This window comes from Helicoverpa armigera, chromosome 12, assembly GCF_030705265.1.
Source record: "Helicoverpa armigera isolate CAAS_96S chromosome 12, ASM3070526v1, whole genome shotgun sequence".
Classification (NCBI taxonomy): Eukaryota; Metazoa; Arthropoda; class Insecta; order Lepidoptera; family Noctuidae; genus Helicoverpa; species Helicoverpa armigera.
In genome coordinates, this window is record NC_087131.1 from 5149496 (window position 1) to 5173662 (window position 24167).

The 24167-nt window shown below is 35.3% G+C and overlaps 3 protein-coding genes across 3 annotated transcripts in view; 2 read left to right on the plus strand and 1 right to left on the minus strand.

The window, feature by feature from the left end:
- The first annotated feature begins 727 nt into the window (after nt 1-727).
- Spn-f (spn-F) lies at nt 728-2880 on the plus strand. The gene is made up of 2 exons (XM_021332281.3): nt 728-1667; nt 1749-2880. Exons 1-2 carry the CDS (start codon nt 929-931, stop codon nt 2111-2113), a joined length of 1104 nt encoding a protein of 367 aa, XP_021187956.3. The 5' UTR covers nt 728-928; the 3' UTR covers nt 2114-2880.
- On the minus strand, nt 2805-4331 carry LOC110374540 (large ribosomal subunit protein bL32m). The gene is made up of 4 exons (XM_021332293.3): nt 4102-4331; nt 3689-3928; nt 3209-3336; nt 2805-3034 (listed from the first exon to the last, which is right to left on the minus strand). Exons 1-4 carry the CDS (start codon nt 4184-4186, stop codon nt 2897-2899), a joined length of 591 nt encoding a protein of 196 aa, XP_021187968.3. The 5' UTR covers nt 4187-4331; the 3' UTR covers nt 2805-2896.
- A 700-nt stretch (nt 4332-5031) lies between these two features.
- LOC110374287 (all trans-polyprenyl-diphosphate synthase PDSS1) overlaps nt 5032-24167 on the plus strand; it is a 42072-nt gene continuing 22936 nt past the window's right edge. Inside the window, exons 1-3 of the mRNA XM_021331949.3 lie at nt 5032-5281; nt 15485-15679; nt 21952-22091. Coding sequence (XP_021187624.3) covers nt 5069-5281; nt 15485-15679; nt 21952-22091 — 548 coding nt within the window. The 5' untranslated portion in view covers nt 5032-5068. The remainder of the gene's footprint in view (nt 5282-15484; nt 15680-21951; nt 22092-24167) is intronic.

The following is a 24167-nucleotide window of genomic DNA, read 5'->3' on the forward strand; positions in this document are numbered from 1 at the left end:
TTACAGAAGTATGAAAAAATATATGCACTGTGCACGTATTAAAAGACTGCCGGCTCAAGGCGGCTTCTACTTGTACTTACAAAATTAATCAAAGACATCTATTACTTTGAGGTGCATTATTTACTCGAATGGATCACATCATCTGATGTTAACTAACTTTTATATTTGAATTTCCCGCTAACAATGGAAGCATTCACAAAAATTTCACAAAAAAATTTCACTTCTTTCACAAAAAAAAGTCGTGGTGGCCTAGTGGGTAAAGGACCAACCTCTCAAGTAAGAGGGCGCGGGTTCGATCCCAGGTCAGGCAAGTACCAATGCAACTTTTCTAAGTTTGTATGTACTTTCTAAGTATATCTTAGACACCATTGGCTGTGTTTCGGATGGCACGTTAAACTGTAGGTCCCGGCTGTCATTGAACATCCTTGGCAGTCGTTACGGGTAGTCAGAAGCCAGTAAGTCTGACACCAGTCTAACCAAGGGGTATCGGGTTGCCCGAGTAACTGGGTTGAGGAGGTCAGATAGGCAGTCGCTTCTTGTAAAGCACTGGTACTCAGCTGAATCTGGTTAGACTGGAAGCCGACCCCAACATGATTGGGAAAAAGGCTCGGAGGATGAGGATGAGGATGAATGGAAGCATTCACCATAGAGAATGGAATGAGAATGGAATCCACTTCTACTTCTTTCTCTCTCAATTTGTCTCAAATATTGAAAACGTCACTGTCATTTCTTTCATAAGTGTCAAATAAAATAAATACGTCATGTCAAACTGCATGGCTTATTTTATTCGTTTTTTTCACGATGTTTTTGTGATCTTTCCTAATCTATTTAGATAAACTAGTCTGTTATTGTAGTACGGTAATTTTCTTTTTATTCATACTTCATTCAATGTTTGATTGATAGAATTGGTTACTACTACTGCTAGATAATGGATTCGTCGTCAATAGTCAGTTTTAACAATGATTCTACTTTCCAAACCACTTTAAAAGGAGATTGTAATAATATTAGCGTTCATGAATTGGCTCTTCACGCTATGAGAGATCGATGTCTTTTGCTTCAAAGAAGAATAAACTCATTAGAATCTGACAATATGAGATTAAAACTTGACGTGGTGAAATCGACCGAGTGTACACCTTACAATCCACTGAAAGAGGATGAGAAACTTATACTGCACCAAAAAATTGCGGAGCTTAATAAACAGAAATCAACACTTATGCATCATGTTTTTATGGTTCAGTGTGAGAACAAAAACTTATGGAACAAAATATCCACTATAAAAGGACGTGATAAGGTTTCCAACAAAGACAAACAACCTTTAGTACGTACTAATACTTACATTCACAGTACTCCAAAGGGCAGTGCAAATTATCAAGAAAAGTATTCTGAGTCAAGTCTGGAGGAAATATCTTTAAAACTAATAAACAGCTACATTCAAGAGAAGTCACAGTTAGTTGACCAGTATGAACAGATGGCACAGCTTCAAGATATGGACGATGAACTTTTGAATGTAGATTCCATTGGCTTTACATACATTGAAGATCCAGCTACAGACTCTTTGAAAGAAATTCACGCTCAAACAGAAAAATTACAGAATTTAAAAAAGGAACTAGTGCAACAGGAATCTGACTTAAAATTGATTGTTGCAAGAGTTGAAACTATAATGAGAGGTAAGTGATTCGTAAACATAGTTTCACTCCTGCTTGACACACTAAGGATTATGATAAAATTATATTTTATTATGATTTCAGATGGCTACAAATGTCCTACGTGTATTGCAAATAATGCAAAAGTTACAACAGAACACAAAGAAATAGAAACAAGTGACAGCTTAGCTAATTGGGCAACACCAGCAGATTCCAGTACATATAATAATAATTTTAGTGAATTGAATACATCAGCATTTAAAAAGAGTATAATAGAAGAAAGTGAGAAGGACAATAAAGATGAACCTAGCGATAAAATATGTCCTATGTGTGGACAAACATTCCAAAAAGATGTTGAGTTTGCTCAATTTCAGGCCCATGTTGAAAACCATTTCTTAGGTGAAACTGAACCTGACTCCATTACTGATAATTTTGATCATGTTCCTAATTCTTTTGATAATATTATTTAATTATTTTTATGTTTAATGTATCATTTTTATTAACTGCGACTTTGGGCTGTCAATCTCTGATCGAAACCCTGATTCCAGTACAGTATAATAATCTGATAAAATGTTTATTTAGTAAATAAGTGGTGTGCACCATATGATGATGCATTTCACTTGGATGAGGTTAAAGTTACAATATGATTTTATGTATAATTTGTAAGTATTAAAACCTAAGTTCAAGAACTGTTGTACATTCATGATTAGTGAGCTCTGCAACAGGATTGATCCACAATACAACAAAGCATGCTGATTAAGATAACTATCACCAAATCAATACAAACTTTTTTGATCACAACATTCCATACGATTGAGCTTACATATAGGATACAAGCTTTCCAAGCTTTTTTAAGAAACCTATGTTTTTTGATCTTTCAATACTTGTGGAAGGGCTACAACAAACTTTTTACAGACAATTAAAACTGTTAAATATTTGCTTTATCTCTAGTACTATCACTATTTGTAGGGAATTATAATAGCAACAAGGTAGTAAGATGGTCTCAATGTTTTGTAAGTTAGAACATCAAAAGTTTACTGTGTAGCTGTCTTATGGCCAGTTGGAGGCAGATAATTTTCATTTAAAAATTTAATATAGAAACTGCCTCCCTTTAGACAAAGGAGCACAGAAACCAGATGTAAGACATTTAAACAAGGAGAATGAAATTGTTTTTATATTTGTAATTTATGTTTTATTTATTAAATTGATAGCTCTTAATACAACTACTTTACCACTACTGTTCTTGATTTATTTTAAGCTAAGTCTGTAGGTTTAATTTCAGTTGATTTGGAAGGCTTTTGTGTTGTTTTCTGGAGAAGATTCTTGCTGAACCATTGTGGCCGTTCCTTTTTCATCTCGATAATTCTTTTTCCTTTCCAGAACTCTTTAGGCTGTAACAAAATCATGAAAATTCAGTTTCAGCCACACATAGGCCACATAATGCAATAACATTACAATTTATACATGTCAAAATTTTCCCAAACATTAAAATGAAAACTATTGTATGATTTTTCCCAGTTTTTGAATCAATCTCTATATTCATTTTTACAAACTGCAGTTCTTACCTCATCAGGAAGAGTTTCCCCTTTATACAAAACTACAACATCGTTCTCAATTGGATTGATACCAAGCTTCTCCTGAATTTTAGCCTGAATTTCTTCTGTCTCTTTCTTAACTTTTGTGTAGCAGTGTTCTGAAATCATACCACAAACATTGGTTTAGTAGTGTTACGGAATTGGGTGATAGCAGCAAAGTGACTACTAGCGAAGTCACCTTTATATGGCAATAGAGGGAAATACATATTATATTTTGAAAAACTACAAACTTGTATTGACACTCGTATGCCAGAGATAGAAATGACTGTAGTCAAAAATTAAGTTTTTTTATCTCAACTCAATTCTGTTACTAGATTTTGATTGAGTATCATAAATTTACAAGATGGGTAACATTTTAGATCTCCAGTTCATCATCCTCAGTTTCCCTGTTGAAACTCAGAAGACTTTATTTTTTTAAATGTTATTAAGCTGAGCATATAAAAAAATTACCACATAATCTTCCTTTTTCATGATGATGCCCACAGTTTTGACAAACTTTGATGTTATTTTTGGGAACAAGCATTTTCCATACATATTCAGGTGAACCAAATTTTCTCTTTAACTTCTTTTCAATAGTTCTTCGGAACTTGGGTACAGCCAGCAGCAACCCATCTCCAACTATGTCCTTAATTGAGAACTTTTTTGGGTATGTGATTGGTTTCTTCTCATGGACGTAAGCTAACGCCAGCTCTGGAACATCATAACAGAAGTCAGATAAGAAAGATGTACCGAAGGACTTTCTGCATGCATATAATTATCAATATTGGGTCAGCCCTAGAAGTAGGATTTAATCAAGATTTTACTATGCAATAAGTGTAGTAATATAGAGTTTATAGTACATTTTATTTTTAATGTTTCTGTACCTTTAGGTGGATAACCAAACATATGAAATAAATTCCTTTCCACATTTTTCACCAGTTGCATAACATGAGTTAGACGTGGAATCATTGTGTTTTTACAATAAATCAAGAATTATATCTGCAAAAACACGAAGAAGAGCCAAGAAGAGAAGAAAAAGCTCAACTCAATGTTGGTTTGTAAATGTTGAGGTTAGAATCAGAAGTCAGAACATCAAATTGACACTGACAGCCTGTTTGTGACTGATCTCTGGGGTTACAAGTGTTCAAAAATTGTCAGAAAAACCTGCCAGGATTCAAGCAAATTATTGATAAGTAACATGAAAGAAAATAATATATTGTCAGCTCAGAACATCATAGTATAATAAATAATTATTTAATTCATGGTAACAGAAGTTGGAAGTGTGACCAGGCCATTTTTTTTTCAACTTTCTCAAGAGCAAAGCTATACATGTTAACATCACTTTTGATGTATACATCCATTACATGATTTTTATTTTATAATCTATTTCTACAATGTACACACTCTACATATATACAAACTTAAACTACTTATCTTTATACAAGGCTAAAAATAAAATACTATATACAAAATATATATAAACATAAAACATAAAATATAAAAGAGCATCGATCAGGCGTCGAAGTATTCCTCCGCATCACTGTCCTCCGGAAACGTGCCCAGAAGACTGGCTGCATTGCCACGTTGAATGGCAATGCTAATTCTTTGTCCGAAGAATAAGCCAGCCCTCTGGTCAGATTATAAAATAAAAATGATTTATTACATGATATAGGTAAACATCTTCTCTTCATTGGAGTTTATTTGTCACCTTATTATATTGCATCATTAAATGTAAAGAAACTGTCTGGATTGTAAAATAGTGTAATTTATACTTTTTTATTTTATAATTGGCAACATAGTGTATCATGGAGTTTGACAATCAGCTGTCTAAAAGTGGGGGGGAAATGGCGAATGCCTGTATGCTGTGTGTGTTATGCAGTTCATATCCTCAAGCGTTTCGTTGCAGTTGTAGCTATGGCGTGTTTAAGTTCGAGTAGGCTCTGTGCTCGTGTTCAAGATAAGTTATTGTGTCAATTCGGACATAAAGTTCGAAAGCAAACTGTATTTGTGAAACTCAAACCTCCTGGACCATCTCCATTGCGAATATTTGGAAAGACATGTCAGGTCAGACAATCAAATTTTAGTTTTGATGTTATTAGTCTAATTATATGATATGTATTCCTAAATAACTGGAGTAAATATTTTGTTTAAAATTTTGAACATTTGTTTTTTGTCATGTTATTCAACATTGTTAGTCCTTTTTACATAACAGCATGACAGCAATATCTAACCTCTCTTTGTCAGCTGATCTAATCAAATATGTAGTACAAAAATTCTGACATAAGTTGTAATTAGAAATCGTCCTAAAAATATTTACTTTAGTGGTTAATGTATGTGGCGAAGTAGGGTCAATCATTGGAAATGTTAAAAGTGAAATCTTCGTGAGTCGGTAAGCAGTGGGTCGCTTCGCGCGCCGCACAGGTTTGTTGGGTTTGTCCGATGATTTTCACCGTAAGCAAAGATATTGGAGACTTTTACTTTCATCAAACAAAGCAAACCTCTGTTTGGACTTACACAATTTATGAAAATATAAAAGGTATAACCATCATTCTTACTACTACTAGGTACGGTTAATGTATGTCGTTCATTAAGAAATCTCAATAGGTACGGGGAAATCAAGTCGTAGGTGCGCCGTTATCAATCATTCTTACCGGTCAATGCTAATCGGGCTTAAACAAATGACCCTGACCTAATTATGAATGGTAGGTTCCACAGTCGCATTAAATGAGCGTTACCATTTCGGAACGTAAGTCTAAATATATTCGTTCTAGTTATAGCATTTTTCCGGCGCGGCTGCTGCCTATTTGTTGTTCTTGACGAAGGAGACTCCACACTTGTCCTTGGCATAGCAACGTCAAGGCCCTAACACCACATCAAAATATATCAACAGTACATGTTAGAGTTGGCAACGCGCGCCGTCGTGCTTTCTCGCGCAGCGTGCGAGCATGCAATGTCCAATCTCGACGACTCGTATAGAACTTTCTAAGCAACAATTATTATTCGCATTAATATTTCATTTACTCCTTCAATTGCAATTGAATTACTGGCCGATTTCTTTATCCATACCATAACTTAATTTGCGTAGACTATTGTCCAAAACGCGATCGTATTAGTTAAGCGCAATTTTAATTACAAATTAGGTACCATATCCGAAATCGGAATTAAGAAATTATAGCGTCTGCTGACGTATGTATAGCGTATTTTTAGCTTTACCTATGTTGATAATCTCTAGTCGCATGCACTGCCTCACGGTGAGTGAAAGTTGTGTGACGATTCGTTGAATTTTTAATAGCGCGAAAACTGGGTAAGTAACCTGTCGAAGGAGTGCTATAGCCTTTCTTATTTTTATTCTAGTCCATTTGGCGAGCATTGACCTCGTTTGTCGCGAGACATCATCATTGAACGCTATTTCTTTGATGTTGCGTGCCTCTAACTTTGGTGTAGAAAAGTAGAAGGATATAGATTGGACTCGGGGCTTGCTGCCAGCTTTAAATTTGCTGACCTCTAAATTTCGCTTTGGGTTTTTGTTTACACCCGCAATCGTATATTAGTTAGATGAATCGGTCGACTGAATCGCACTGTACGTAACCTCGTGCGTAAATGAAGCTCAGTAGAAATGCGGAACACACAACTATTTGTTCAGTCGACATCATTGTATAAGAGTTTGCGGCAATACATACGATGTAGCATATGTTATTTTCGACTTACAACATTTACTTCAATCCTAAATTACGTGATGACAATACAAAAGGGCATAGAAAGCCGGCTGGAATGCTTGCAGCCATCGACTGAATTTTCAAACAGATTTCATATCTGCAAATCTTTACATGAACTGTTTAAGTTAATAATCACGAATGTCGAATACAGTGTTGGTCTCTCTAGCCATTGTACATCCTATTTAGTTTCTTTGCCTCCCAAGATTTATTTCTTAAGAAACATATTTATAACTTGTGCGATTGATAGCTCCTGCATTGCCCTTGCCGAATGCAACATTATACCATAATATCGACAATTGGCGAACCGAGTCTGTAACTTACACCTGCGTTGAGCCTTTCGAGGATCACGGCCAAGACGAGAACACTTCGTTGATGCCAGTCAATTATACAATGCAATAAGAGCAAATTAAAAGCCCATTTTTCTTTTCGCAATAAGGCCCAAATTTTAACTGCGGTCGTCTCAAAATTTAAAAACTTGTTGCGCAGTTTTTTGAAAGACCTTTGCAAACGTGGGCTAGGATTGTGACATGCAATGACCACGGCCTTGTGAATATGTTATTCGATTATTTCTGTAACGATTTAAGCCACTAAAGAAGTTTGATCGTTGGGTTGGCCTTAATGTAAGGTGTGAATTAATATGTATTATTTAAATGACAAAAACTAGTAAATGTTTCTGTGTGTAAATAGCTCTGTAACTGTTAAATGTTCTGCGGTGTTTGCAGAAGTGGTCGCCGGTAATTCAATGTCCTTGCAAACATTGCATGCTTAGGCTGGTTGGATTGATCAATCGCGTTTCGGTCGCCACTTGCAAACAATGAACTCATCAACGTTGTCTCTGGAAGCAATATTAATTGCCGTAGCTTGCGCACGTGACGTCGTTATTTGATAAGAGAGGTTTCGTATACTAGTATTTAAGTTACTTCTATTGAGTAAGTCTTTCTTGTCCTAGTTGTCGCTGTCGCATTTAACATAGGTAATACAGAAACATCAACATGTAGGTAAAGTAAACGTGGTTAAAACCAACAACTATTTAGTTTTTCTTAAGTACTGCTCAAAATCGTATGAGTAAAACAATATTAATTGGTAACCTAGTTAATTAATGAACATGAACTATCTTGTGACTAATAGCAATTCTCTAACAAGAAATTACGCACTAAAAAGTGATTCATTTTCGTTCTTTAACAACATTGTTGGGTATTTCAGAGCAATAAAAATGCACTCAGATATTAAGCCTACAATATTTTGTGAATGAATAGTTTAAAATAATTGATCAGTATTGAAAAATTGGAAGTGTTTTATAATTTGCATCCGTGATATTTCCGATGGATCCGTGAAATCGTACAACCAATGCCAAACTCTACTTAGTGAAGAGGAGAAACTTAATAGGAACCAGCAAAGCGTACGCAGCACTGTTTTAGTTAAAGCAACTGAATATTGATTCATTAAACGAAAAAAAAAACACGTTTTAGTGCTAAAAATAAAGTGATGTACAAATAATTTAACTGATTTATTTTTACAAAACAAGAACTGTATGTATCATACATATATTCGAAATTTACGTGTAACAAGTTATATCAAGGATATTGTGATTGTGCGTTTTATATAAAAACCCTTCACGACTTTTAACATTACAAGGTCTTATTTGTTTATCTGAACCTTTGCTTGCGTTAAACACTTTCTTTCAAAATTTCATTACGACCGAGTATCAAGTAAAAAAAGCAATACAAAGACTTAACAGAATATGTAATTACAGTCCAAATAAAAAGATGAACGCAACAGACTTTTCATCATTCCTTTGTAATTTAGTTTGGTAGATGGAATATAATTGAGCGTAACATGATATCGTAGGTGTAGCCACGTCCTTGTAGCGTGGGCCGGCTTGAATGCAACCTGTGAGCACAAGCAATTACGTCCGAAAGTGTATAATCTTCATATCGTGACTCCTCGGCATTCTTCAGATAAACTCAGGGTTTTTTGTCGAAATGTCTTTATTTCCTGTAAGATAAGCTGTTGGATAAAACTTGAGAAAATAACGAGTATGTAGTGTCTTTATTATTTTAAAACATTTGTCAGGTTACGCGGTGTTGTACCTTAAAGTCTTAAAATAGCTTCAATCGTTTTATACTTCCTTAACAATAATATGCTGGAAAGCAATAAGATTATAAGTATGCTATCAAATCGATAAGCAGTAAATTCTAAGTTGAGATTTAATATTGTTCTTCGAATCACAGTTCGATAAATCCCACTCATACACGCCTTCAGTGTCAAAGCAGATGAAAGCAGCATTTTAGAGAGACTGACTCGTCACCCAAACACGAGTAGCATGTATTGCAATATTTAGCAAGGGCGTCTATTTTTAGTACATTAGATGAAAAAAACATTGGCAATATGTTGCATACGTGCATACACTTACTATTTCAGACTTGCTAGAAGCTCGTATTTAAAATTTATGTCTAAAAATACACTTATCAAATGCTTAGTTACTAAGGATCGTAGCTTGCATCTTGTGCTCTTTTTTCACTAATTAATTATTATGTCGTAAACTTGTATCATATTTTTACATATTAGTGCAAGAATTACGTTAGTAAATTCAGATAATAATGTGGTACAGCGTTTTGAGTTAATGTTTATTATTATTTTGTTTCGGTACTACCTACTATTAGTGTTGCTTAATCAGCTGATATTTAATGGCTTCCATTTAAAATTCGCAGTCTTATATCTATTCTTCACAAATTGCTATTGTTTATATAAGGTGCTAACATCTACCGAAACGAATTTAACTGATTTTAATGGTATTTAAAATTACTCGTACTCATTGTGTGTGTGTAGTTCTTATGAGTTCAATTGCGGGTTTAGCCTTACCTTTGTATGCCAAAGCATTTTTCCACTTCGTAAGTTTTACCTACGTATAAAAGTAGTCGCAAAATTGACTAAGTATTATTATTAATAGCCTTAAAGTTCTAATAGTTTACAGTTGTGTTTGACCCAAAAATATTCATCAACTTTGCAAGCATGTTTTGTTCCCTACTTTGAACAATCTTCCTACAATATTAGACCAAAAATATTTTAATGTTCACCAGGCCCTACAACCGTACAGTGATTTGAAACCAGTTGTTCCCGTTAAATCCGTCCTTGATTCATAACCTAGTGGGGCGGGGCGTCTTCGACCGGCGTGCCTCTCGCCACAGACCGGTGGACGCTAATTAGACTCTATGATCATTACCTGCCAATGGGTGCAGTTACGACCTTGGTCTACCATACACCTCCATTATACCTGGTACCGAATCAAACACGCATAGCGTCGAGGCCTTTTTGAATAGTGTCCAATGTCCAATAAAACTGTTGATTGTTCACGTAATAAGGTCACAATTTTAAATATCTTTGACAATTAAAATATTTGTTCAAATTAAAAATACAAATAAACAGAATCTGATTTTCCTCCATAATTTTCAATAACCCTGATATTCTGAACCTGAGATGTACTCGTAGCTAAAATCTAGTTACTCTGAGTCTTACCTGAACAGAACAAAGGATGCTTAAAGTATATGTTTTCATTTAAAATGTCTAGACAGATTGCGGTCATGTTATGCAACAGCATCGCATGCGTAGGAGTAATTTAGCTTGGTGCTGTCATAGAAAATGATATTGACCCTTTTCGACCCAGGTGAAGGTGGTTTCATGAGTTAGTTTTCTTAAAGATGATACATGATCCACCAGGGTCTTGTAATAAGGCAAGGTTGAAAATGAGCATAGAATATGGACAAAGCCTCGGTGAGATAAATCTAATATTGACTTGCACTATTGACGATTAGAGCTGTCGTCATTGGGTTTTTGATGATGATGAGAAATAACATGCAGCGTCATTAATGTTTGTTTAAAATATCCTTTTAACTATTTGCGGTGTGAAAAACATAAAACTATGTAGTTAATAATGGTATGTTTAAATATAAACGATAGGTAATCATTTGCGGCCACTGTGCGCCCGCGCAAGTGACGCGTTGATGTCTTTTACACGCGTTAGTTTACAGACGTACACAAGTCCTTTAATTTGGTTTATTTAAGACTACTGTATTATTATATTTTCTAGACTTGTTTATTGCATGCCTATGTATAGGTATGTTTAGAAGAGCTTTAGCTTTGGATGAAGTGATTACATTTCAATCATATTAATCTCTAATTATGACACACCATTAAATTACATTTGGCTTATAATAAAGTGTATTAAAAGATGTCACCAGGTAGATATTTTTCGGTTTTTCTTAAATACATAGAGACATTGAAATACACAATTATACTAAAACAGTAGTTCTCAAAGACTTAGTAGTGATGTATTTACTATCAATAATTTATTAACGGAATACAATTATCCGACACAATCTCATACCAATAGTGTCAAGATCCTTCTGGTTACCATTCATGTTTTTGCACAAACAATTATTATTTAAGTACAATATGTGTTTAAGCAAAAAAAATATATAGGATTAGGTAAATGAGACATTATTTAATTTACAAAGATTTGGTTCCAATCCACGTGTTCTGTATTGTTATTTGAACAAACCTTCGTAAAGTCCTTGAAACGTATACTAATTTGTTAGCAAATTATTAGCATCTTATTACGACTACTATTTATCTATATTACCACGCATTTTGACTGGAATTCTTTATGTGTTACTTGAGTTGCATACCAATTTGTTAAAATTAAAATCCTTTAGTTCTTTAAACGTTGTGCTATGTAATTTTTTTAAGACTTAAAAATAATTGATGCTATTCATTGATGTTGGCGCTCTAGATTTTATACTTACGTGGATGGAGAAGGCATTTGTATTAACCTGAAAACAAAAATTGAAAATTCACTTGCAGTCAGCAGGACATTAATTTACTCTATGGAATAGTCACTCCGGATTTTTCCTGAAATTCTGCTTATATTATGCTGACAAGATCAATCGTTAGTGTTGTGGCAGGGTATCGATATGTATTTACCGATTTTTGTCCGGGTTTATTGTTTCAATATAGTTATGTAACAATCATAAAAGGGGGCAGTTTAAAGGGTCCCTTAACAGTGATAATGAATGTCCACGTAACACCTATATATCAATCTAATGTACGTGTCAATTGGTGTTCACGTCTATTTTAAGAACATCGCCGATCGGTGCGCAAGAGTCGAAACGCTCACTTTCTATCGTGTTTTAATTGTTATGTGCACCCAGTAACACATGCAATTTTACGTGCGACAATGTTGTTCATTTACATTGAACGCGGATATCGTGAATTTTGTTTTGTATATTTCATTGCAGTTCTATATTTTCCTTATTAATATTATTAAGACAGTGACTTTCATTTGAATTTTGTCCCTTATTTTTTTGGAAAATAATCCTTAGAGCTTAGACACAACGTGGGTTTGTCAATGGATGGATTTTTTACGAGTGCTTAAAGTTCTCTGCTTAGAAGCAACGGTACCATTATAAACTTTATTAAGTAAACAGTAACTGGACACGCTAATTATTTAGAAACGGACGTCAAATTAAATATTTCCTTTTTTGAGACAAGCATACAATTAATACTAAGAAAATGTTAAAGTAGGCAACTTTTAATAATCGTTTTCCTAGTTATTTAACTGTACACATATTGGCATTACACGTAAGCGCGAAAATACTTGGAATTGTTTCAACTTCATTACTGTACGTTAACGTCATTAAGTACATTCTTTTGTACCTGTGCAAACCTAGAACGTTTTCTTTTAAACTATTATATTGAAACCATATTACATTGAAACCTATAAATAAGCCAGTTTAACAGACTTTGGAAAGAAAATATAAGTCAAACCTACGTACATTGTTTCCTGTGTCAAACTGTATTTATTCCACAGATAAAGTAATCGGCGTTAAAATTATTTTTTATCTGCCATTGTATCACAAATAAAATACAGTTATAATTAAGTATAATTCTTAAAATGACGTAATTTGAAATGTAGGTCTCGACTAACATTTTAAACCCAAGTTCAAGTAATTAAAAACGTTTAAATAATACAAAAAATAAATGTGAATATTTGGTATTTCATAAATAAAGTTAATACAAACAGGTATTGTCACCGTCCGTTCCGGGTTCATAAGTGACATGGGATAGGGGAAGGACAAAAGTAGATTTACAGCTTTACCAAGGTTTAATTCGTGCGTCACAATAAATAAATAAATAAGACTCATTTATTACGCACAGTCGCCTTCCTGAAAATAATTGAAAGTACCTATAAGTATGTACTATTGAAACCTTAAGGTTGAATATGGTATGATCACCTGTGTCTTTATTTATTTTTATTTTGTACCAGGAACTGGTCAGTGATCGGTCATACTGTCATACAAGTGTATACAATTTTGTTTATGGGTGCTTATTAATCGTCGGTACAGGTCATTTTAAAATGTGAATTATAAGCAGACGTTGAATTTATGTTACTATTAAAAAAAAAACGTTTTTCAAACACGAGGAAAAGCCGAAGATAGATCGATGCAAAAACATTTTTCTTAAATTCTTTTGAGTGGGATCCCTTCCCATGGTTATAACCGAATCACAAATAATACTGAGTAGTCTTTTAGTTCAAGCTATCTCCATTTCAAATAACAATTCCAGGATCACAACAGACCACGCGAGGTTATTTTTGAGATTATATACCTAATTATTACCTATTATGTAATACTAACCCGTTAGCTTAGAGGTGACCTGTTAAAATGTCATACAATACGCTTGCATATTTTTCAAATTCAAGAATATTCCTCAGAAAAATGTTCTCTGACAATTTTTTGTCAAAGTTGTTCAATGATGACACATTAGTAAGTAACCTTTAGGAAATACAAGTATCAATTGATATTTAGCGGGATAGTTTTTTTTTCATTGTATTTAATAAATGTATTGGTTTTCGCATGCATACGTCATTGTGGCCAATACAGATGAAAACAAAGCTACGAAATACACCATATTGACTATGGCGTAGCATTCTGATACCATAGTCTACATAACTTTTATCTACAGCGAAACTCGTCATGGTTCTTTTAAAAGACACTTATAAAATAGACTATTTGTATAACGTATAAGACAATAACAAAATATTTCAGAAAATAGTGTTTGCGTAGGAACGAATTTTCCGCAAATCTTCAATGAAACCGTCCTTTAACATGCTAACGTGTGTGAAATCGTATGGAAGTAATTATTATGCTACGCATCAGACGTCGCTGTGAATTAAGGATGTTGTCGAAACGGCTTCACTAATACGTATTATTTTTAATCTATGTTACATATTGCGTTATATAAGTGATTATCGATGTGAACAATGAAGGAAATGGTTACGAATGCACTTGTCCCCTTTATGTTGATCTTGATTCTAAGAAATACGAGTACCGTATTTTATACTGTCGCTTTGGAAGCAGACGTTTATGTTGGTATACTGAGAACTAAATGATGAGAATATATACAATCACAGTAATCAAAACCTTTTTGTTACTTCTGTGGCAAGATAAATATAAGCACAAGAACCTTGAGGTATGCTTATTCGCAGCTCGAACTACGTTTACTAATAATGCATTAGATTTTAAAATTGCAACATTGATCCTACCTCCCGCCAGCTCCATCACGATATTGCAACTGGAGAATGGCTCTTAAATTAACGTTCGACTCACGCTTACTCATTCGCTGTATCTTAAATATAGTCCAAACATTTTTAATTCCAGTATTTTTATTATAATCGCTTTATAATCGAATCGTACATTGAATAGCATTGTATATGTGCATGTGTACTTATTTACCCACGCACGGTACAGAAGTTTCATTTTTATGTAATCAGGCAATACATGAAAGTAGTGAAAAGATTCACGGCCCATATTGTGATAGATAGTGCTATCTAGATTCCTGAATACACAAGCTCTGGGAAATGTTGCATATGGACACCGCAAACGAGCAATTACATAAAACTCTGGGTTGGATTAAGATGTATTTTTTCTTTAACGACGGAATAAAGTTAAATTGATGTTTAGCTAATTGTTTTCTCTTAATTTATAACCGCGAACGCCTCCATCTATGGCGAGGTACTTGCGGGCACATACGTGCGTCGCCGAACGTGTGGTAGTTTTGCAACGCGGCCGGTCGCAGCCCATCGGGCGCGCACTGCACTCGCTTGCAGTTGCATAAACGGTATTGCGAAACCCGCGTATCGCGGTCACTGCCGCCGTCGACGCTACAACTTAGTTAAGGGCACTCGGCGCACCCCTCATGCCGTGTCGGACACTCACCCACTGCTTGATGTTCCAACGTGTCGCTCAATGATAACGGCTGTACTAAATATGGGAAACCTAATCGAATTTTAAGACCGTCCTAACTACGTACAAGACATATTATGGTAGACCATGTTATTTTGAGGGCGATATGAATGTAATAATTTAGACATGATTGATTGTTGAGATTATCTTGACAAGCTTTGAAAGCTTTTGTGCCACTTAAAAGATGGCTTGCAGCCATGAAGGATATTGGTTCTACCACAGCATTGACAGTGTGTATCTGTTTATTACAGAGAGTCACAACATGCGGGCCCGCGTGCGGGTCGGGCGGGCTCAACTCCTCCGCCACCAGCGGCGTGGTGCGCCGCCTCGCCTCCAGCCTCCAGAGCACAAGCACGGGCTCGCTACCAGACTACGGCACACAGATCGTCGACCCCTACCGCTTACTGGAAGACGACCTCAACGGAATATATGAAGACATCAGATCCGTGAGTACACTCATCATTTTATTGTAATGAATTTATCCAAAAAGCTCGTAACTATATGGGCTAGAGAACGTAACTTTGCACTTACTCATCTTTTTGTTGTGATGAAAATGCATTAGCAACCCAGAAGGTGCTTAATGCATTTGCATAATACACGTCTTAATTGAGTAGATTGTATTTATTTTTGTAATAAACTTCTGTAAAAAATATTTATAGTCTGGTGCGCAAACGAGTAGATGTGCTACAATAAGAATACATAATAACATACGATGACACATGGGATGACTGTATTCAATAGACTCCCATCTGATTGACTTTGTAATTGTCACAAGCGACGAGTAACCGCCAGAAGTAGACTGATCAGTATGTCATTCATTGTATCATAGGCCGTGATATAAAAAGGGAACTGTTTACGAGCCTATTGGTCGTCACTGTGTCCATTGATCGGCAATTGTGTCAAAGTCACGACGTGTTAGCACGTTGGTCAGTTGGGGTTGTGCAACTCGCGCATCGGCGGTAATTGAGATCTGTGGTACACAATACTGCTAACCGTAACGTGAATTACGCGCTGAATTACACAGTTTGTTGGATTCTAGTGCGCTTAGCCGGCCCGTAATGAACGCGTTGCCGCTGTAACTGCACATCCCCACTACTAAATGTTAGGCAAATGTAACAAATGTACAAACTACTTCTACATTTGTTTTACTGGCTGAATTATTGCACAAAGGATATCATTAAGATTTTTCGTAATTAATAATGAAATGCGACAAAAAATGTTATTAAATTACGATGGGGTTAAAGGTTGATTACCTAAATGACTTCAAAGTTCACTGGAGCAAGAAAGTGCTAGAATGTAATGGTAGGAATTGACCTTAAAGCTGTTAATAAACACAAAAATTAATGACATCCTTTGCATTGTGCTGGTTGCCGACAACCTCGGCGGTGTTGTATGTTGCGCACTTAGCTCAACTGAACTTTTGACAACGATATTGCAAAACGTTGCAATGCACTAGAGTTGAAGTGTATTTACGTTCGCGAACTGAATAAGCGATTCGATATCCCTCTTTTGCCGTGTTGAGGAAACCGCTCATTTCTTCCTGGATCGTTTTGTTTACTTTGAATATATACACGTTCACAACCTCCTATATATATATATGTATTCGGGTGTTGTAAGGTGATATTTTCGTTAAGTTATCAAATACCATATTTTGTTGTAAAGAATGTTGACAGGTTACTCACATCGGTCCTACCATATCATCGACGCTAGTGATGCCAGTGCTCGTTTGCCTACTTTCTGTTTGGAAAACTCGTCTAAAACTAGGCCCCTGTGAATGCTGTACTGGCAACGCGTATATTTCTACACGATCATTTCCTTTACGTCTGCAGCCATATAGGCTGATTTCTAGTTTACATCCATGTTGGGTAGATCTTTCTACGTCTAGTAAAAGCATAACAGGATAATCTGTATGTTTTTATTCTATCAAACAAGGATGTGCCAGTATTGTTTGCACAGCTTATTATAGGTTTTCATACCATCCTATCAGATCATAGTGATTTGCTGAACTACGCGTACGTATTGTATTACACAACATCGAAATTTATTTCGCAATAATTCAGAAAACGTTAAGTAAATAAACTGTAAATGCCGCGAATCATAGCACAATTATTGCTCTAAAGTAGAAAAAAATGCTGAATCTGGAATATAGTTTATGTAGAATTCAATTATTTTTATCTAAGTTTATATGACTTGTACGTGTATCAAGAGAGTTTAGATATTTTCGTAATTAATGGATCTCAAAGCTATGCAATGAGTGGGAAATGGAAAGTGTGGCGTGGAACAGCGCTAAACTTGAACATTGACCTTGTTTCCAGAGCCGGTACGCAAAAACAACTAACAAGTATTCTCATTACTTCGTTTCCGTTACTGGCTTCAGTTTATATTCATTAAAAATATAGGAAAATGCAAAACAACTTTTACAACGTGGCCTGTTTTGTGATGTCATATGTTTTTAACAACAAGGGCTTTATTAACCACGTAATGTGTTAACAGTTTCGTAGACTTTGGAACTTCTAAACCTTAGTACGACTTGCGAATCTAAACAAGGACTTACTAACCCGTATTAGCCACGTGTGTCTGATGTCATGTTGCACAATAAAGGCAAGTGTTAAATATATCTCATTAGCTCGTCCCTGCCACATTCAATGTTTTACAACACCTGGAGTTTCCGCTAAATGTCATTGTTGATTTTACCTAGTGAAACACAAGGTTTTTTTCATTTGGTTGTTACACGTGTCCTTTATGGAAATTCTGGTATAAAATATAGGTCTACTAACGTATGATGTTTGTATTTTAAATTCTTACTATGCCCCCTATTGATAGCTTCAAAATTTTTTTAACATGGTACTGCAGTAGATGCACGAATAAATAATTGTCATTGCAGTATTTTAATAAGTAAGCTATCTCGTCATTCTCTCTATAATTTCATATATGTAAAATATTCTGTCTGGAAATACCAATTTGTTAACTACACCATAATTGCTAAACGAGAATAAAAACAATAGTGCTCCAAGTTTGTTGCAACCGCAGACCACACTTCTGGTACTTGTGAGACTAGAATATTATTGAGCGACACAGGCCGAGAAGCGCTAAGTATTTTTGTTCGATGTTTTATGGGACTTGCTGACACATTACTTCATATGCGGAATTAACAAAAACCTGTCAGTACCGTTGCTAAGGTTTCTGTGAAAAGTTTCAAGATAACTTAATACCACAGTACCTATGTAGTGGTACTTATATATTAGTGTAGTATCCAAATCCAATTTTGGATAAAGCCCTCAAAGATCACTACCTCGGGCTCCGAAATGTGTAGACTGTTGCTCTAAGTAGAAAAAGAGAAGTAGCTGTACCGTTTATTTTAGCACGGATTTGTTTTGAGTCATATGTAGCATGATAAAACTACTTTCAATTTATTATTATCTTAAGGCAGCCAGCAGTCATTAGCTGTGGCCGTGGTCTATAAATTAACTCTCGCTTACAGCCCGCAAAATTAACAATACCCAAATTAAGTCATTATTTGTTTACATTTGTAGAGGGAAGCAGACACATTCATGTTACAAATTGTTATAGCCGCGATCAAAATAATAATAATCCTAACCTTGACCAGATCGCATTAAATTTACTTCGTTGTGTCGGAACGTTCTACAAATCTTTCATAACACAACTGAAGCTAGTTTAAAGTTTAAAAGTCACACACTGTGGAAGGTCATAGCAATTCTTAATTTAATATATTTCGAAAATAAACGAACTCGAAGCATTTCCCACAATTTACCTAATGGCTGTTTAGCTCTCAAACTATTTACGGCGGCAATGGGAAAATTCAATGGCAATATTAATTCTGCCACTGTGGTTGTTCATTTATGTTTATGTTTGACGGAAGCATTCGTCGAATAGTTTGTCTGTGCAGCTATTGCCACATAATGTACCTATGTACCAAGATGTACCAAGGCTTGTAAAGTCGGTTCTGTGTTAAATACTGCTACTGCGCATTCTCAGGACAGTTAATAGGTAGAAGGTGAATCTGTCGCTGCGTAGGCATCGTCCTCGGGTTTCGCAACAGACCTGCCTGCGTGACGCCTCCAATGTGTACGGTCAACAACGGATGGGCACTGGAGGTTTCATTCATCCAATATTTACTATTACGTTTAGTATATTCGAAACCTTAGGCATATGCACACATTGAGATATAGATCTTGAGACACAGTGAGACGATAAATAATAATATACAGTTTTTTTGAATGACCAATGAATCACTGCGACAGAATAAATTAATTTGTTGCAAAATGTTGGGATAGGTCATAACCATATTATTTAATGGATGGAACAGAGAATGTTCAAAAATCTGTAGGTTTCTATTGATGTGTTCGTGACGGTTTCCAGTATTGCCCAAGTGGAGCCTTTTAATATTTAACTAAGGAAGTTGGCAATGCTGGGCTCGTAGCAGAAATATTTGGTTAAACTTACAAAATATTTATGTTAATCCATACCTATATTAATATGGAGTGTTGTAACAGACCAATTATCATAGCCACTGAAACCGTCAGTGGCCTTACATCTGCAATCGTAGTTAATAATTATTCTGTAACGCTATCCGATTTTCTACCGCTGAAAATATGGGTCGACTGAATTTAAACGAATGCAAGACGTACTTACCTATTTGCATAAAGTTTTCGTCAGCGGAACAATGAAATTGATGTTCAACAATCATAATTGAAAGGGTAATGTCATTGTCCGCTATAGTAAGAGGACACTTGCGTCAAGCTTGCGTCAATGTACAGTCGATGGTGGTTACCACACACCTGAAAACTACCACCGGGTCCTTCAGATAGTTGTAATTAACTATGGCGTAACACCATTAAGCTGTAGATTACAATTATAAAAAAGCATATCATATTAATTACCTTTTTTAGTACATAAATCAGGAGAAATATAAATCTCGCTTTGCATAACTTAGTTTGTTGTTCATTTAATTACCTATCATACGTGTTGTGCTTTACTATTCAGAGCGTTAAAGAAGAATGATTCGACGGCCGGCATTTTGACCGATAAAACCAACAGCGTGAATGTACTATAGCTTAATATCTAATTACTAGATTACGGCGTAACGTGTGCATCCAATTTTGACCGTAATGGTGTTCTTTTATTGTAATTACGCTGTCATTATCTAATTAATGCAATTGGTTCCCATTTGTTAAATATGTTGCATTTGTAACGTCGACATTAATTAGTTACATTGAAAAGTAATAGCGCTGCAAAAAAGTTATTAACTATTGCAATTAGCAACAATGCTACAAACGTAGTCATTGATTGCACTTTCAAGATTATATCTCTATCCTCAGCAAAAAATGACAGACTTCGTTTGAGCCACTCTACAATAAAAATATCGTAAACCAAGATATCATTTTCAATATATCCTTGGAAATACCAGATAATCAACAAAATACTATAAATACGTTCGTAAATTACGTACCTATTTTGAAAGATGATTGATTAGATAACCGAGCGATTGACGATAAAATGTGACACAAATACTTCATAATGAATGGGCATTGGTACGTTTTATCGTTTCGTAGCGGTTACTACGAAAGCGTAGCACATGTAATTATGTACTATTATTTCTGTTAGGACATAATGTAGCACCACGTTATTAGCAGAGTTATGATATTTCGAGGATAGAGAAAGTGAAGAAAAGAGAAATGTCTTAGTTTATAAGATGACTCATTTATCGACATAGTGAAATTGTCAATACCTATACGATTTCTTGAAATCTAATATTGGTGACAAGAAAGTGTGCAAATTATGTAAGATGTTATCATAATTTGTATCGTAGTCTATCTATATCAATATATATCTGGTTCAATTGGTTATCGTACGTTACTCAGCATTTATATAGCTAGTTGGCATTCTTATCAGTTAGTATAAATACGATAGTAAAATAAATCGTAGTAGGCGAGAAATATTTCTTCAGAAACATGCGTTTAATAAGTTGACAGAACCTGAACCCGATTAACATAACTGTTTATGCAACCTTCGGTTTTGTCACCAAAATAACTGGTTAATTCCGAAAACGTTCTTGCATCACCCACCTTCTTATCAAGTTGAAAAGATGAAAAGTTCTTTCCTACTTTAATATTATAACTATATAACTATTCAACTAAAAAAGATTATTTACGTTATTTCTCGAGGAATGGATTTTCCTGTACCGTTCGCAACCAGCATAGTGCAATTTTATTAATCGGAACTGATTCCGGTATGAAGTCATTGACCGAAACTGATTAAGAAACTTTGCTGATTCCAAGCCTTGGATATTGTCGCCAGAAAGTCTTGCGCATCATGATAATAACATGACTGCCAATCATAAAGACTTATCGACTGTATTTTTTAAATAACGTTGAAAATATTGCCGTAAGATTTTTTTAAAATAGGTTTGCTGTTTTTAAATTGTAACTATTTCTTACATAATAGACTATTTCTTAATAAATACGATTGTGTGAAAATCGATATGGATAGAATAAAAATTACTTGTGAGGCGATGGCGAATAAAGGAGTATGGAAGAAGAAAACATAATGCGCAGACCCCAAATAAAATCGGCTGAGGGCAGGAGGATGATGAACTATTTCTTACTTAATTGCTCGCGTTTGACGTGTCTTATTATTACTTTTAATTGAATGAAGTTAGATGTGATCCCAACTCGACTGTAGCCCCTCTGCCCAACAGGAGCTGGAACGTAACACCAACCAGCCCGAACTGAACACCATAGCCACATACTACTTCGATGGGCAGGGCAAGGCGCTCAGGCCCATGGTCGCGATACTCATGGCGAGAGCCGTCAACTACCACGTCTATGGAGAAAACAGGTAAGTACTGTCTGCAAGATATGTGTTTAGTACTTACATTATGTGACTGAGTCAAGCTTGTGGATGTAACTATTGAAGTAATTTTTGTTGTATACAACAAAAATTACATTTTCCAGCTTATAAGCTGGAAAATGTTAGACTTGTTAAAACAGCTCAAAAGTGGCACCACTATATTTCCGTCTTAAGTTTAATTTCGTGTGAATTATTTTTGTGCTACTTAATAAATAAAATTACTTATATTTCATGAAACAATGTGCTGCATCACGAACGCGTAGTGGCAAGAAAGTAAAGAAAGTTAGAAAAGTCCGGGGTCAACCCACAATGTTTCTTTGTATTACAGTGCCAACTGCCAACCACAAGCATTATGAGCGTAAACGATGTTTTATCACATTGTGCTTCAAATTTATTATTTCGAAGAGTAGCTATTCAGACAGCATTTTATGTACAAATCCAGCCTTGAATGATGGACATTGAAATCTTCGAGTCAAAGTGCAAAAGTCTCCCACACATTGTAATTGACATTAAAAAGATTGACCTCTCTACTCATCCGATGGAGCAGAGGCATTGTAAATGTGAATGAACATGATGAGTCGGCAATTTTGTTACACTAATTGACCCACATATATGTTTATAAACATTATTTGCCTATTTCTAGGCGACAGGGCCATTTTTGAATTCTAAAACCCGGAGTTGGTTACTACTTTGGTTCATATTTTAAAGTAGGTATGGAACTATCGCATTTATATAGAAAAAAAGCATGGCCTAGATAAAAATTGTTAAACAAACAATGAGTCGTAAAGTGGAAGTTGGAAACTGATATCTAAAGTCATTTCCTAGCCTTTCGCTTAATTCATTGAACTTGTTGCCTAACACCGTCTGTTTGGCAACACTTTTGGATTGCGTTCGGTCATCAGACCGTACGCTCCATAGTTCAATGTCTCGCCGAGGACCTTGAACAAACGATTTTTCAAAGGTCTTTATGTCGTCACATATCGCGAGACCATTTATTGCATTAAATCGAAGGTTACGCTCAACGGTCGGATATCATTAGATTGAAGAAGATTCAAACCTAGTAGATTTTGATTAGCGTAGTGATTATTTGAGTTTTCGTGTAGCTAGTAGTACTGTACTAGTAGTACTGGATTCGATGCAGTTATGTAAATATTGCATTAATAAGAATACACGCCTATTATTCTGCAATTCATTTATATACTTATGCCTTCAATTTACATATTAGGATTGCTTAAAATAGCAACAACAAAACATTTTATACATATTTTAAATGTACTATAACAGCAAGAAATGCGTCGTATGAAGAAGCATATCTCTCGGTAAATCGGGGTAAAATAGTATTCTTTGTTTGCCTTGCATTTATTGTGACGTGTAAACATGTAGGATTTTAATATCTTAAGGAAAATCTGAACTTTTAACAGTCCTATTTCTGCATTCAGTTTAAATGATTCCAATGTGTGAATAGCAAATGTCCTATTCGAGCATTGTGTTCACGCGCTCCCTGTGGTCGCCGCCCTTACACGTTACGAATATTTTAAATATTCGAACACGCAATGCGAACTGGTGAACTAACTAAACCAAACCACAAATATAATTAGACAAGCTGACCATGACTTCAAAACTGCTACTTTATTCAGCGGTCTTGTACTAAGAAAAAAGGTGGAGCCAGAAATTCCAATAAAATAGGTAAGATTATAAAATATCGTCGTTGTTCACGTCTTCCGAAGCCTTCAGACGGGCTATCTCGCACATCGCGTGGTAGGTATGTGCAAGCGCAACCGAACCGCTAACCAAGGCTTTTCTAACCTATTGATGCAATAGCTGTATTTTTCTGTTGTACCTTTTAATTACACATTATAACCTTAATAGCACGAAGCTGATGTAGATAATTACAAAGTAATAATATTGCAAACGGTAAAAATGGAAGGTATTGTAGAGGTAGAAGATGGAAATTATTTTACGATGTCTTACTAAGGGCAATAATTGTGTGTGGCCAATTCGTGTCGCAATTTCTCTTGTTTTATTACAATCACCTGTAGGTTATATCCGATTCGTGCATCCATC